This window comes from Schistocerca cancellata, chromosome 3 (assembly GCF_023864275.1).
Source record: "Schistocerca cancellata isolate TAMUIC-IGC-003103 chromosome 3, iqSchCanc2.1, whole genome shotgun sequence".
Taxonomy (NCBI): Eukaryota; Metazoa; Arthropoda; class Insecta; order Orthoptera; family Acrididae; genus Schistocerca; species Schistocerca cancellata.
In genome coordinates this window covers 436994316-437008907 of record NC_064628.1, presented here as the reverse complement: position 1 = coordinate 437008907, position 14592 = coordinate 436994316, and the positions used below count along the sequence as shown (strand labels likewise).

Sequence of the window (14592 nt, the reverse complement as noted above, 5' to 3'; positions counted from 1 at the left end):
GGCCTTGATACGCCTGGGCATTGAGTCAAACAGAGCTTGGATGGCGTGTACAGGTACAGCTGCCCATGCAGCTTCAACACGATACCACAGTTCATCAAGAGTAGTGACTGGCATATTATGACGAGCCAGTTGCTCGGCCACCGTTGACCAGACGTTTTCAACTGGTGAGAGATCTGGAGAATGTGCTAACCAGGGAAGCAGTAAAACATTTTCTGTATCTAGAAAGGTCCGTACAGGACCTGCAACACGCGGTCATGCATTATCCTGCTGAAATGTAGGCTTTCGCAGGGATTGAATGAAGGGTAGAGCCACAGGTCGTAAAACATCTGAAATGTAACATCCACTGTTCAAAGTGCCGTCAATGCAAACAAGAGGTGACCAAGACAGGTAACCAATGGCACCCCATACCATCACGCCGGGTGATGCGCCAGTATGGGGATGACAAATACGCGCTTCCAATGTGCGTTCACCGCGATGTCGCCAAACACAGATGCAACCATCATAATGCTGTAAACAGAACCTGGATTCGTCCAAAAAAATGACATTTTGCCATTAGTGCACCCAGGTTCATCGTTGAGTGCACCATCGCAGGCGCTCCCGTCTGTGATGCAGCATCAAGGGTAACTGCAGCCATGGTCTCTGAGCTGATAGTCCATGCTGCTGCAAATGTCGTCAAACTGTTCGTGCAGATGGTTGTTGTCTTGCAAACGTCCCCATCTGTTGACTCAGGGATCGAGACATGGCTGCACAATCCGTTACAGCCATGAGGATAAGATGCCTGTCATCTCGACTGCTAGTGATACGAGGCTGTTGGGATCCAGCACAACGGTCCCTATTACCCTCCTGAAGCCACAAATTCCATATTCTGCTAACAGTCATTGGATCTCGACCAACGCGAGCAGCAATGTCGCGATACAATAAACCGCAATCGCGATAGGCTATAATCTGATCTTTATCAAAGTCGGAAATGTGATGGTACGCATTTCTCCTCCTTACACGAGGCATCACAACAACGTTTCACCAGGCAACGCCGGTCAACTGCTGTTTGTGTATGAGGAAATTGGTTGGAAACTTTTCTCATGTCAGCACGTTGTAGGACTCGCCATCAGCGCCAACCTCGTGTGAATGCTCTGAAAAGCTAACCATTTGCATATAACAGCATCTTCTTCGTGTCGGTTAAATTCGCATCTGTAGCACGTCATCTTCATGGTGTAGCAATTTCAATGGCCAGTAGTGTATGACACAGAAACCAAGTCAGCACAGGAAAAAATACGAAGTGAGGTGATGCTATTTCTCTTGTGCCAAACACCCTAAGATAAATCATAGGCATCTGAATAGAAGCCACCACATCAGTAACAAGGGCAAGCCTGAGGTTCTGCCCATTTTTCAGGTAACATTAGTCTGGGTGGAGTCCAGGCAGTGAATACTCATAGCTGCTTGCAGCATGTGAAGAAGACCACTTAGCCACTCACTCATTGAAATATTGTGCATAAGAATGGAAACAACAGCTAAGCTAAACACCTGAAAGCACATGATAAAGCAAACACCTCGAGAAAACCTGAGAATTTTTACAGAATGCCATCAGAGGAAGATGATTCCCCAAATCTTAAACAATGCTGTAATTGTTCTACTTCACATGTAAGGGGAAAGACAAAACACATTAAAAAAAAATTACACATCTCTATACCGAAGAATTTATATATCAGTGTCACAACTTGCATTAGACTTCATCAGGATAGTGAGAAATTCGAAGATTGAAGTCAGATACATACAACGGATATCCAGAAAGTAAAACTGCAAGGTCCATACCTCTACCAGGAAACTGAGTTTTTAACAGTATATGGTAGTGTACACTGAAATGAATACGTGGTCATGGTCATCAGTAGCATTGCAACTCTCAGTGTGATGACAGATAAAGATGAACACTATTCTGGATCCACCGACAAGTGTGAAGTGTGCACTGTGAGCTGCCTGAATGCCAAGGGCATCAGCGCCACCACAAATTGCTGCAAAGTCATGTCAGAGTATGGGGAGGAGGTTACGTCACAGCAACAGAACTTCACTTTCAGGAAACAGAAATTCACAACGAAGAGAGAAGTGGACGCCCATCCATGGTGGCTGATGAACTAATGCAAAACCTAGATGAGAATATTCATTCTAATCGCTGTGTGACCACTCATCACCTGCACTAACTGTGCCCTGAAATTTCTCGAACCGTTGTTCATGAAATCATGAATGATTGATTAGGGTACCACAAGTTGTGTGCACGATGGGTTCTGAAGATGATTACAGCAGAACACAAAATCTACAGAGCCAAGGCTGTGTAAGAGTTTCTTGATCATTTTGCAAGAGACTGAGTGACTTTTTTTTGACTCCACAGTGATGGGTGATGAAATGTCGATTTACCATCATATCCCAGAGAACAAGCGACAATCAATGCAGTGATGCCACACTCATTTCCCTTCAACGAAAAAATTCAAAACTCAGCAAACAGCTCGAAAAGTCATGGTACCCATGTTTCGGAATGCATCCTTCATGACAATGTTAGTCTGCACTCCACTTAAGGACCACATAAGTTGTTGACCTCATTTGGTAGGAAATTTTTTCCACCACCCCACTCAAGTCCCAATCTCACACCTAGCAACTATCATTTGTTTCCAGAATGAAATTATACCTCTGCAGTCGAGTGTGCACTGATACGAAACTTCCTGGAAAATTAAAACTGTGTGCTGAACCAAGACTCGAACTCGGACCTACGCCTTTCACAGCCAAGTGCTCTACTGATTGAGCTACCCAAGGATGACTCACGACCCGACGGGTGCTTGGGTAGCTCAGTCGGTAGAGCACTTGCCCGTGAAAGGCAAAGGTCCTGAGTTCGAGTCTCAGTCCGGGACACAGTTTTAATCTGTCAGGAAGGTTCATATTATTTGTTTCCTAGGTTGAAGAAATATGTGGGTGGAAAACACTTTGCTGATGATGAGGAGGTGAAAATCAAAGTGGGGAAGTGGTTTAAGGAGTTGGTGGGAGATGTCTGTGACGCAGATATTAGCAAACTCATCCCATGATTGACATAATTCACTAACTTAAATGGAGATTATGTGGAAAAATCATGTAATACCTATGCTACTGTTCCTGTGTGTCTCTTTGAAATATATGCATTTGTGTTTGTATAAAAAATCTTGTAACCTTACTTTCCAGACATCTGTTGTAGGTTCATTATCACCAGTGCTACTCTTAGCAGCCCGAGAAGACATTTTTAGATTCTTAAATGGCAAAAACAATGAAAAAATACATGTTAATGGATTATATCTCAACCATCTTTATTTTGTGGATGACTCTGTTCTGTTTGCTTCTAGTACAGACAAATTCCAACAACGAAAGGAAGAATATTACAGAGGAAGCTCATTATTAGTCCTCAAACTCAATTATAACAAGAGCAAAATAATCTGTAATCAGCATACTAAAAAGAAAACAGTAGAAATTGACAATGAAGTCACAAAATTGATTCCTGAATGTTTGTACTTAGGGCAACTGAAGGAACAGCAAAAGAAATAAGCAGAAGAGCAAAAATGGTCTGGAATCCTTTTTGTAACCAAACCAAAGTTCTTGAAGTGAGAGTTCAAATGTGCCTGAAAGTTAGAATCAGTATGTGTTACCAGTTTTGGTATATGATTGTGAGACAAGATTATTGATAAACTGGAGGCTGCTCATTAAGGAACGGAGATATGCATGTTGGGAATTATTAAGTAAGACAAGAAAACAAGCATATATATCAGGGAACACAAAGGTGTGGAAGAAGTAATTATAGCTGTAGTCAACATAACTAGAAAAGGATGGGATATGTTGCCAAGTAAATGGATGGCAAATAAAGCAAAGTAGTTATTTGTTCTATTCCAAGACATAAGAATAGGTCCAGATGATTATCAAATGGAAGGTAGATGACATTAGAAAACATGGACATATATTTTTGAAGAAGAAGAAGAAGAGGAAGATAATGATTATAATGATGAACTCACACATTAATAGAAAAAAATACTTGGACCAATATAGTGTACAAACAGTGTGTTACTTTAGTTCCTGACAGACTGTACAGGATATACCACACAGTCACATGACACATACCAAAATGTGCAACTACAATCTAACTAGCATTACCTGTTAGTTAATGTGTGGTATATAACACTACAGTCTTTCCACAATGCTTGTCAGTTTGCCTTGGTTGACCCTTTGATCCCCAGTGATTTCTGTCGCAACATACCATTTTATTAATTTTGTTTTGAAGTACCAATGCCTTTAGCCTGAAACCTCTGATGCTATGAGAGCCATGATTCAGGGCTTTTGCAGAATCGGTGTTTCATGCTAAAGGCACTGGTACCTCAAAACTAAATTAATAAAATGGTGAGTTGCTGTCCATGCATCAGCACGGCTTTAGAAAGCATCGCTCCTGAGAAACGCAACTCGCCCTTTTTTCACATGATTTCTTGCAAACCATGGATGAAGGGTATCAGACGGATGCCATATTCCTTGACTTCCGGAAAGCGTTTGACTCGGTGCCCCACTGCAGACTCCTAACTAAGATACGAGCATACGGGATTGGTTCCCAAATATGTGAGTGGCTCGAAGACTTCTTAGGTAATAGAGCCCAGTATGTTGTCCTCAATGGTGAGTGTTCATCGGAGGTGAGGGTATCATTTGGAGTGCCCCAGAGAAGTGTGGTAGGTCCGCTGTTGTTTTCTATCTATATAAATGATCGTTTGGACAGAGTGGATAGCAATGTGCGGCAGTTTGCTGATGATGCTGTGGTGTACGGGAAGGTGTCGTCATTGAGTGACTGTAGGAGGATACAAGATAACTTGGACAGGATTTGTGATTGGTGTAAAGAATGGCAGCTAACTCTAAATATAGATAAATGTAAATTAATGCAAATGAAGAGGAAAAAGAATCCCGTAATGTTTGAATACTCCATTAGTAGTGTAGCGCTTGACCCAGTCACGTCGATTAAATATTTGTGCGTAACATTGCAGAGCGATATGAAGTGGGACAAGCATGCAATGGCAGTTGTGGGGAAGGTGGATAGTCGTCTTCGTTGGTAGAATTTTGGGAAGATGTGGTTCATCTGTAAAGGAGACCGCTTATAAAACACTAATATGACTTATTCTTGAGTACTGCTCGAGCGTTTGGGATCCCTATCAGGTCGGATTGAGGGAGGACATAGAAGCAATTCAGAGGCGGGCTGCTAGATTTGTTACTGGTAGGTTTGATCATCATGCGAGTGTTACGGAAATGCTTCAGGAACTCGGGTGGGAGTCTCTGGAGGAAAGGAGGCGTTCTTTTCATGAATCGCTGCTGAGGAAATTTAGAGAACCAGCATTTGAGGCTCACTGCAATACAGTTTTACTGTCGCCAACTTATATTTCGCGGAAAGACTACAAAGATAAGATAAGAGAGATTAGGACTTGTACAGAGGCATATAGGCAGTCATTTTTCCCTTGTTCTATTTGGGAGTGGAACAGGAAGAGAAGATGCTAGTTGTGGTACGAGGTACCCTCCGCCAAACACCGTATGGTGGATTGCGGAGTATGTATGTATGTAGATGTAGATGTAGTTGTGGCAGAAACTAATGGGCTCAAAGGGTTAAGATTGAGTCACACAGGCAATTAACTGCTAATGTGGACAGCTTGTGTTGTTGCCAAATGTAATCGGCAATAGTCAAAGAAATTGTGTATTTTTTGTTGTGGTTCACTGGAAATGAGGGACAGTTTGTATGTAGTTTGATGGGAGAAACAATTTCAAGATTTCAACTAACAATTTATTTTAGGCGTACTGTAAATATATCATCACCCACAGCCAGACAGAATAATTAATCAAACAAGAGTTTAACTTATTTCTCATAGAATAAATAGTATACACTGCAGCTTTTAAGCACTATCATGTGAGAAAGAAAAGGAACAAATCTGGCATAAGTAATTATTTACAGTCACAAACATGATTAAGAAAAAGCTGTTGTATTACCTTGGTATGACATAAAATTTTATTCTTATTGCATTTTGTGAAAAGTAGCCAAAGTCAGCTTATTGCTCACAATATGGTGAAGGTACTTCAAAAAGTTTAGAGACCACTCACTTAACGTAAATGACATAATAATCAAAATAGAGACAATTTTCCCATTAATGCAACTTTTGCACAAAGCAAAAATTTTAAAGATGTATTTGAGAGCTCCTGCATCAGAAAACTAAAAAGGCTGAGGTCAGTACATACGAGATTTTATGATTAAGTTGGCAGTGGAAATGTGTAGCTTTTTTTTTTACACTTGTCATTGCCAATATGTACTTCACTTTGTAAAAACACCAACTTTAATTTTCTCTAACCAATTTAAATTGTCAAACAATGGAAATTCCAGGTTGGAATGTCAACAATATTATGAAAAGGATACAGTGCTACACACCATAAAAATGACATGTTGATTTGCACACAAGCACAACAAAAAGACTGTTATACCCTGAGCTTTCAGCCAAAGCATTATTCAGAAAGAGAGGAAAACATACACACATTCACGCAAGCAGGCACACCTCCACACACACACAACTGCTCTCTGTAGACAGACAAGTCTGGCCAGAGTGGCCGGATATAGCATTCGTGTGTGTGAGGTGTGCCTGCTGGTGAATGTGTGTGTGTGTGTTTCTTTCTTGTCTGACGAAGGATCTGGCCAAAATCTCAGTGTGTGTCTGCATCTCAACGTGTCAGCTTTATGGTTGGTAAAAAGATTATAACACTTGATACACTGAAATGAATACTCATGCAGTTATCCATTCATTGTCTCATACTGAATGAAAGCAGCAGCACATTACAAAAGAATCAACATAATGTCGTTATGCACATCTTACTTCTGGAACATGCTGTCTTTGTATGATAAAATTTTAGCACTCAAGTGATACTTTCCTCACACTCAGGGTTATTTACCCACCTGGTACTCTGACATTGACTTCATGCCACCTGTAAATGTTCAAAGTACATCACTGGTAAAAAATAAGTTCCTCTCTAATGTTAACTTGTAGCAACCACTGAACTTTGTAGCAGAAATTAATATTCTACTGAGCAACATCTGTCTGTTACTACCTGAGTCATTTTGTCTTGCTGACCTTCCCATGTCAGTATCTCACTATAAAGCGGTTCACTGTTGGTTCCAATGTAGATGGGTTCCCATCGATGATATGGATATTCACGATGCACGATGAGGAATGGCTGTGACACAAATAAAGGCTTCAAACATGTGTTCCATTATATTCAGAATTGAAAGTTTGATACAATATAAAAATAAAAATGTTATGTGATAGACCATATTGCACTTTACCAGTATGTACTAATTCTAATGGAAATAAGTAAATGCACTGTACAATTCAACAATGAAAAACAAATTTAATAGTAGAAATTACAGGAAAACAAAGTGTCTGGCAAGTACTCAATTTTAGGAGCTGATTTCCTAATACTGTTGACAAAAACAAACTGAATGTTCTTTCTTCAGGGAGGAAAGAGGAATTGGTTTGGGGAAGGTTGGTGTTGCAGAGGGGACGGTATGAGAAGGTTACTCAGACTGTTAGTTGAGAGGAACCCACCTGGAGTGAGGAGAAACTGAGGTACCCTCATCCCCAGAACAGGCATGTCCCTCTCAAACTGAGGCCTTAGTGGTCTTCTCCAATTTACTACCTTCCCTGTCTAATCCACCTCTCTTTCTTGAAGAAGCATTCAGTTCCAAAAGCCCTTTCCTGAAGAAGCATTCGGTTTCAAAAGCTAGAATTAATATTTTCTACAGTGTTTCCACTGGCAGTACTAAGAACTTTGGCTTCTAAAGGAAAGTACTAGCCACACATCCTGTCTCCTTGTGATTTTAAGTTTTCTGAATTGGCTTCCTGTTTCACACAAGAGCTAGCAATTGCATGTACTGGGAGTCTGCAGGTTCCCCTTTTTGCTGAGAGCAAGCTGGAGAGATATCAATGAAACTTGAGCTTCCGAAACAGAAATTACTTCTTTTGATTATAGGTAATAATAGTACAAAAGGTACATTTAAGTGACACTTTTCGTGAAAGCAATACTAAGTCACTCAGGGCCTTAAATTACAAAATAAGAACAAATGAGAAAAGGAGTCTGAACTAAACAACATTGATAAAATTAAAAATTTGGAAGCTATCACTATTACTTGTGTTCAGTTTCTCTGCTACTTGGAGTACTGGGAGGCTGTTTCTGCGGCACAAGCTTATGCTCATCTCATATCCTTTCCTTTAACCATATTTTAACTGCTTGAGAAATACCATGTAGTACACAAATGATAGATTAACATATTAGAGACTTGTTAACTCTAAGTGCCTGTGGAACACTGGCACTCTGCACAGATATTGCATTTTTTTCTCATGTGAAGTGTTATTCAGGCAGCATCAATTGCAATGAAACGAAATATTAAATAAGAATGATCATCTCATGATAACAACAACAGCTGCAGATGATATTAAGATAAATACTTCTTGAACTTCTACAATTTACAAAAAATAAGTTTTACAAATATATTATTGTGACATAGCAATAATCAAATTCTCTCAACAAAATTCATCTGTTTATAAATACATAAGCTTTATTTTACAGAAAATATGATTTTCTCTCAGTGAGTTTTTACTATAAACTAATAAGCATTACACTGATTGTATCAATAGTGCATAAGCGCAACACAATGATGTAGCATGCAAGCCATCCTAATCCTGTGTCTTACTCTGTGTACAATTCCTAAAGCACACTATGATTACTTCCACAAAACATAAAATTAATCTTGTATAAACTATGAGTGTAAACCACACACTGTTTTCAAGATCAATTTTCTGCTGCTATGATCACAGTGTTGTTTGGCAGTACAGGTATCTTTGACATTTTACTGGCCAGAGGACTGTGAGTGAAGCTTAAGGTAAGTATGGTCTATATAAATTACAAAAGAAATGTTAGTACTACAACAAAATATAAATGGAAGAAAGATTTTGGCTTGACATCCTGTCAATGATGATATCATTAGGGATGGGGCACAAGCTCAGATTAAACAAGAATATGGAAGAAAATGGGCCATACCATTATTAAAGGAATTATCCTGTCATTAATGTTAAGTGGTTTAGGGATACTAGAGAAAACTTATATACAGATGGTTGAATGGGAATTTAAACCCCAATCATCTAGAATGTGAAGTAAGAGCTTAAAATGTTGCCGTTGGATAAGCAGCTGCAGCAGCAAGTCGTATACTCCTAGCTCACTCATTTGTTACATAGTTTAATTCTTAATTTCTTTGCGTGTTTTTGGTACTTGCATTGTTTAATTCATAAATTTCGGGCGTATTATAGTATTTGAGAGTTTTAGCATCACGTTTTAGTACTCGAATAGTGTTAAATCGCGTAGTCTCCTTCCGCCGCCGAGCAGTGTGTCAGCAGTGCACAAGTGGCAGCATTACTGCATTTACTAGGCAATCTTGTATTTTAATAACCGCTTCAATTTTGTGTCGTTTTGTTTGCGCTCTCTGTAGATTAGTTCAGACGTTCTTTGCACAGTTTTTAGCATGGATAGGGACTGCAACTGCTGTGTTCGGATGCAGGCTGAGTTGGCATCCCTTCGCTCCCAGCTTCAGGCAGTGTTGGCTTCGGTCACACAGCTTGAGGCTGTTGCCAATGGGCATCACTGTGGGGGTCCGGATGGGGGTTTGACGGGGACGGCCAGCTCGTCCCACGCATCCCCCGATCGGACTACGACTGTGGTTGCCCGGGATACTGCCCGCATTGAGGCTGATCCCTCACCTGTGGTAGAGTGGGAGGTCGTCTCAAGGTGTGGCAGGGGGCGAAAGACATTCCGGAGGGCTGAACGGAAGGCCTCTCCAGTTTGTCTGACGAACCGGTTTCAGGCTCTGTCTCAGGCTGATACTGATCTTCAGCCTGACATGGCTGCTTGTCCTGTTCCAGAGGTTGCCTCTCAGTCTGCAAGATCCGGGCAGTCGCAGAGGGTGGGCTTACTGGTAGTTGGGAGCTCCAACGTCAGGCGCGTAATGGGGCCCCTTAGGGATATGGCAGCAAGGGAGGGGAAGAAAACCAAAGTGCACTCCGTGTGCATACCGGGGGGAGTCATTCCAGATGTGGAAAGGGTCCTTCCGGATGCCATGAAGGGTACAGGGTGCACCCATCTGCAGGTGGTCGCTCATGTCGGCACCAATGATGTGTGTCGCTATGGATCGGAGGAAATCCTCTCTGGCTTCCGGCGGCTATCTGATTTGGTGAAGACTGCCAGTCTCGCTAGCGGGATGAAAGCAGAGCTCACCATCTGCAGCATCGTCGACAGGACTGACTGCGGACCTTTGGTACAGAGCCGAGTGGAGGGTCTGAATCAGAGGTTGAGACGGTTCTGCGACCATGTGGGCTGCAGATTCCTCGACTTGCGCCATAGGGTGGTGGGGTTTCGGGTTCCGCTGGATAGGTCAGGAGTCCACTACACGCAACAAGCGGCTACACGGGTAGCAGGGGTTGTGTGGCGTGGGCTGGGCGGTTTTTTAGGTTAGATGGCCTCGGGCAAGTGCAGAAAGGGCAACAGCCTCAACGGGTGCGGGGCAAAGTCAGGACATGCGGGGACCAAGCAGCAATCGGTATTGTAATTGTAAACTGTCGAAGCTGCGTTGGTAAAGTACCGGAACTTCAAGCGCTGATAGAAAGCACCGAAGCTGAAATCGTTATAGGTACAGAAAGCTGGCTGAAGCCAGAGATAAATTCTGCCGAAATTTTTACAAAGGCACAGACGGTGTTTAGAAAGGATAGATTGCATGCAACCGGTGGCGGAGTGTTCGTCGCTGTTAGTAGTAGTTTATCCTGTAGTGAAGTAGAAGTGGATAGTTCCTGTGAATTATTATGGGTGGAGGTTACACTCAACAACCGAGCAAGGTTAATAATTGGCTCCTTTTACCGACCCCCCGACTCAGCAGCATTAGTGGCAGAACAACTGAGAGAAAATTTGGAATACATTTCACATAAATTTTCTCAGCATGTTATGGTCTTAGGTGGAGATTTCAATTTACCAGATATAGACTGGGACACTCAGATGTTTAGGACGGGTGGTAGGGACAGAGCATTGAGTGACATTATACTGAGTGCACTATCCGAAAATTACCTCGAGCAATTAAACAGAGAACCGACTCGTGGAGATAACATCTTGGACCTACTGATAACAAACAGACCCGAACTTTTCGACTCTGTAAGTGCAGAACAGGGAATCAGTGATCATAAGGCCGTTGCAGCATCCCTGAATATGGAAGTTAATAGGAATATAAAAAAAGGGAGGAAGGTTTATCTGTTTAGCAGGAGTAATAGAAGGCAGATTTCAGACTACCTAACAGATCAAAACGAAAATTTCTGTTCCGACACTGACAATGTTGAGTGTTTATGGAAAAAGTTCAAGGCAATCGTTAAATGCGTTTTAGACAGGTACGTGCCGAGCAAAACTGTGAGGGACGGGAAAAACCCACCGTGGTACAACAACAAAGTTAGGAAACTACTGCGAAAGCAAAGAGAGCTTCACTCCAAGTTTAAACGCAGCCAAAACCTCTCAGACAAACAGAAGCTAAACGATGTCAAAGTTAGCGTAAGGAGGGCTATGCGTGAAGCGTTCAGTGAATTCGAAAGTAAAATACTAGGTACCGACTTGACAGAAAATCCTAGGAAGTTCTGGTCTTACGTTAAATCAGTAAGTGGCTCGAAACATCATGTCCAGACACTCTGGGATGATGATGGCATTGAAACAGAGGATGACAAGCGTAAAGCTGAAATACTAAACACCTTTTTCCAAAGCTGTTTCACAGAGGAAGACCGCACTGCAGTTCCTTCTCTAAATCCTCGCACCAACGAAAAAATGGCTGACATTGAAATAAGTGTCCAAGGAATAGAAAAGCAACTGGAATCACTCAACAGAGGAAAGTCCACTGGACCTGACGGGATACCAATTCGATTCTACACAGAGTACGCGAAAGAACTTGCCCCCCTTCTAACAGCCGTGTACCGCAAGTCTCTAGAGGAACAGAAGGTTCCAAATGATTGGAAAAGAGCACAGGTAGTCCCAGTCTTCAAGAAGGGTCGTCGAGCAGATGCGCAAAACTATAGACCTATCTCTCTGACGTCGATCTGTTGTAGAATTTTAGAACATGTCTTTTGCTCGAGTATCATGTCGTTTTTGGAAACTCAGAATCTACTATGTAGGAATCAACATGGATTCCGGAAACAGCGATCGTGTGAAACCCAACTCGCATTATTTGTTCATGAAACCCAGAAAATATTAGATACAGGCTCCCAGGTAGATGCCATTTTCCTTGACTTCCGGAAGGCGTTCGATACAGTTCCGCACTGTCGTCTGATAAACAAAGTAAGAGCCTACGGAATATCAGACCAGCTGTGTGGCTGGATTGAAGAGTTTTTAGCAAACAGAACACAGCATGTTGTTCTCAATGGAGAGACATCTACAGACGTTAAAGTAACCTCTGGCGTGCCACAGGGGAGTGTTATGGGACCATTGCTTTTCACAATATATATAAATGACCTAGTAGATAGTGTCGGAAGTTCCATGCGGCTTTTCGCGGATGATGCTGTAGTATACAGAGAAGTTGCAGCATTAGAAAATTGTAGCGAAATGCAGGAAGATCTGCAGCGGATAGGCACTTGGTGCAGGGAGTGGCAACTGACCCTTAACATAGACAAATGTAATGTATTGCGAATACATAGAAAGAAGGATCCTTTATTGTATGATTATATGATAGCGGAACAAACACTGGTAGCAGTTACTTCTGTAAAATATCTGGGAGTATGCGTGCGGAACGATTTGAAGTGGAATGATCATATAAAATTAATTGTTGGTAAGGCGGGTACCAGGTTGAGATTCATTGGGAGAGTCCTTAGAAAATGTAGTCCATCAACAAAGGAGGTGGCTTACAAAACACTCGTTCGACCTATACTTGAGTATTGCTCATCAGTGTGGGATCCGTACCAGATCGGGTTGACGGAGGAGATAGAGAAGATCCAAAGAAGAGCGGCGCGTTTCGTCACAGGGTTATTTGGTAACCGTGATAGCGTTACGGAGATGTTTAACAAACTCAAGTGGCAGACTCTGCAAGAGAGGCGCTCTGCATCGCGGTGTAGCTTGCTCGCCAGGTTTCGAGAGGGTGCGTTTCTGGATGAGGTATCGAATATATTGCTTCCCCCTACTTATACCTCCCGAGGAGATCACGAATGTAAAATTAGAGAGATTAGAGCGCGCACAGAGGCTTTCAGACAGTCGTTCTTCCCGCGAACCATACGCGACTGGAACAGGAAAGGGAGATAATGACAGTGGCACGTAAAGTGCCCTCCGCCACACACCGTTGGGTGGCTTGCGGAGTATAAATGTAAATGTAAATGTAAAAACATCTACATCTGTGTTAAATCCATATACTTGAAAAAAGATATGAATACGTCATGAATAATGAACAGACCAAGCCTCAAACCAGAATTTCCTGCTTCTTCTGTTCATGAAAAAGAGCTCAAGACTCTTGGTCATGCACAAATTTTCGTTAATAGTGTGTTGTGGATTCTGCTTTCCTAAACCATTCTCACTAACACCACTGCATCTTCATTGGTTTCATTTAAATCAGCCATTCATTTCATTTCGGCAAAAGTTGCAAATGGATTTTTAAGTTCTTGGTGATTCTTGAAGGTGAATTCAGTTTATTTAGAGCATCAAAGTAATCATTAACTAAAATGATATAGGGCAGCTCTTGGAGGAATATGGATAATGGAGGTACTAAAAGCAATCATTGGTTGGAGTAGTTGAGTGTGATGCATAGTGATGCGAAAAAGTGGAATGGGAGGGAGAGATAGGATAGAGCAAAAGGGAGATTGTGGAGAAGAGGGTGTGAGCATAACATGATTGAAATGGGTTCATGGGGACAGATGTGGAGGTTGGTGTGGGACAGGGGCTAGGAGATATTGAGACTAGGAGGAGTGCAGGATTGCAATATGAATTGTGAGGACAATTTCCATCTAGATAATCAAAGAAGCTAGTATTGGGGGTATGGGTCCAGATGACATGGAATATGAAGCAGCCTTTGATGTCAAGGATGTTGTGTTTAGAAATGTGTTCTGCTCATGGTCATCGTTTGGCAGTGGCCATTCGTTCAGGTAGTCTGCTGAGCTGTTAGGACTTCTTTCACAGATGTTGTGTCAGTCACCGGTTAAGATATGCCTGTGATGGACCTAGAGTAGGATATTGGGTAGGAGCATTATACTCTTCTTGCACCTGGGTTTTCCACAGGGGTATGGCCTGTGTGGCAAGGGGATGGGAGAAGGTGTGGTATAGGTTGTTGTTGTTGTGGTCTTCAGTCCTGAGACTGGTTTGATGCAGCTCTCCATGCATACAGTAAAGCTGCATGCCCTTGGAAAAAATTATGGCTGTAGTTTCCCCTTGCTTTCAGCCGTGCGCAGTACCACAACAGCAAGGCCATTTTGGTTAGTGTTACAAGGCCAGATCAGTCAATCATCCAGACTGTCGCCCCTGCAACTACTGAAA

The 14592-nt window shown here is 42.1% G+C and overlaps 1 protein-coding gene and 1 non-coding gene across 3 annotated transcripts in view; one reads left to right on the top strand and one right to left on the bottom strand.

Annotated features, from left to right (window-relative positions):
- The window catches only part of LOC126175185 (beta-1,4-glucuronyltransferase 1-like), a 52250-nt gene that overhangs the window by 5908 nt on the left and 31750 nt on the right, over nucleotides 1–14592 (bottom strand). For both annotated transcript variants that reach the window (XM_049921779.1, XM_049921780.1), the window contains exon 2: nucleotides 7117–7242. In XM_049921779.1, the coding sequence (XP_049777736.1) occupies nucleotides 7117–7242 (126 nt within the window). The remainder of the gene's footprint in view (nucleotides 1–7116; nucleotides 7243–14592) is intronic.
- Trnas-uga (transfer RNA serine (anticodon UGA)) lies at nucleotides 2821–2895 on the top strand. The gene has a single exon. It is a non-coding gene; the product is annotated as a tRNA-Ser (tRNA).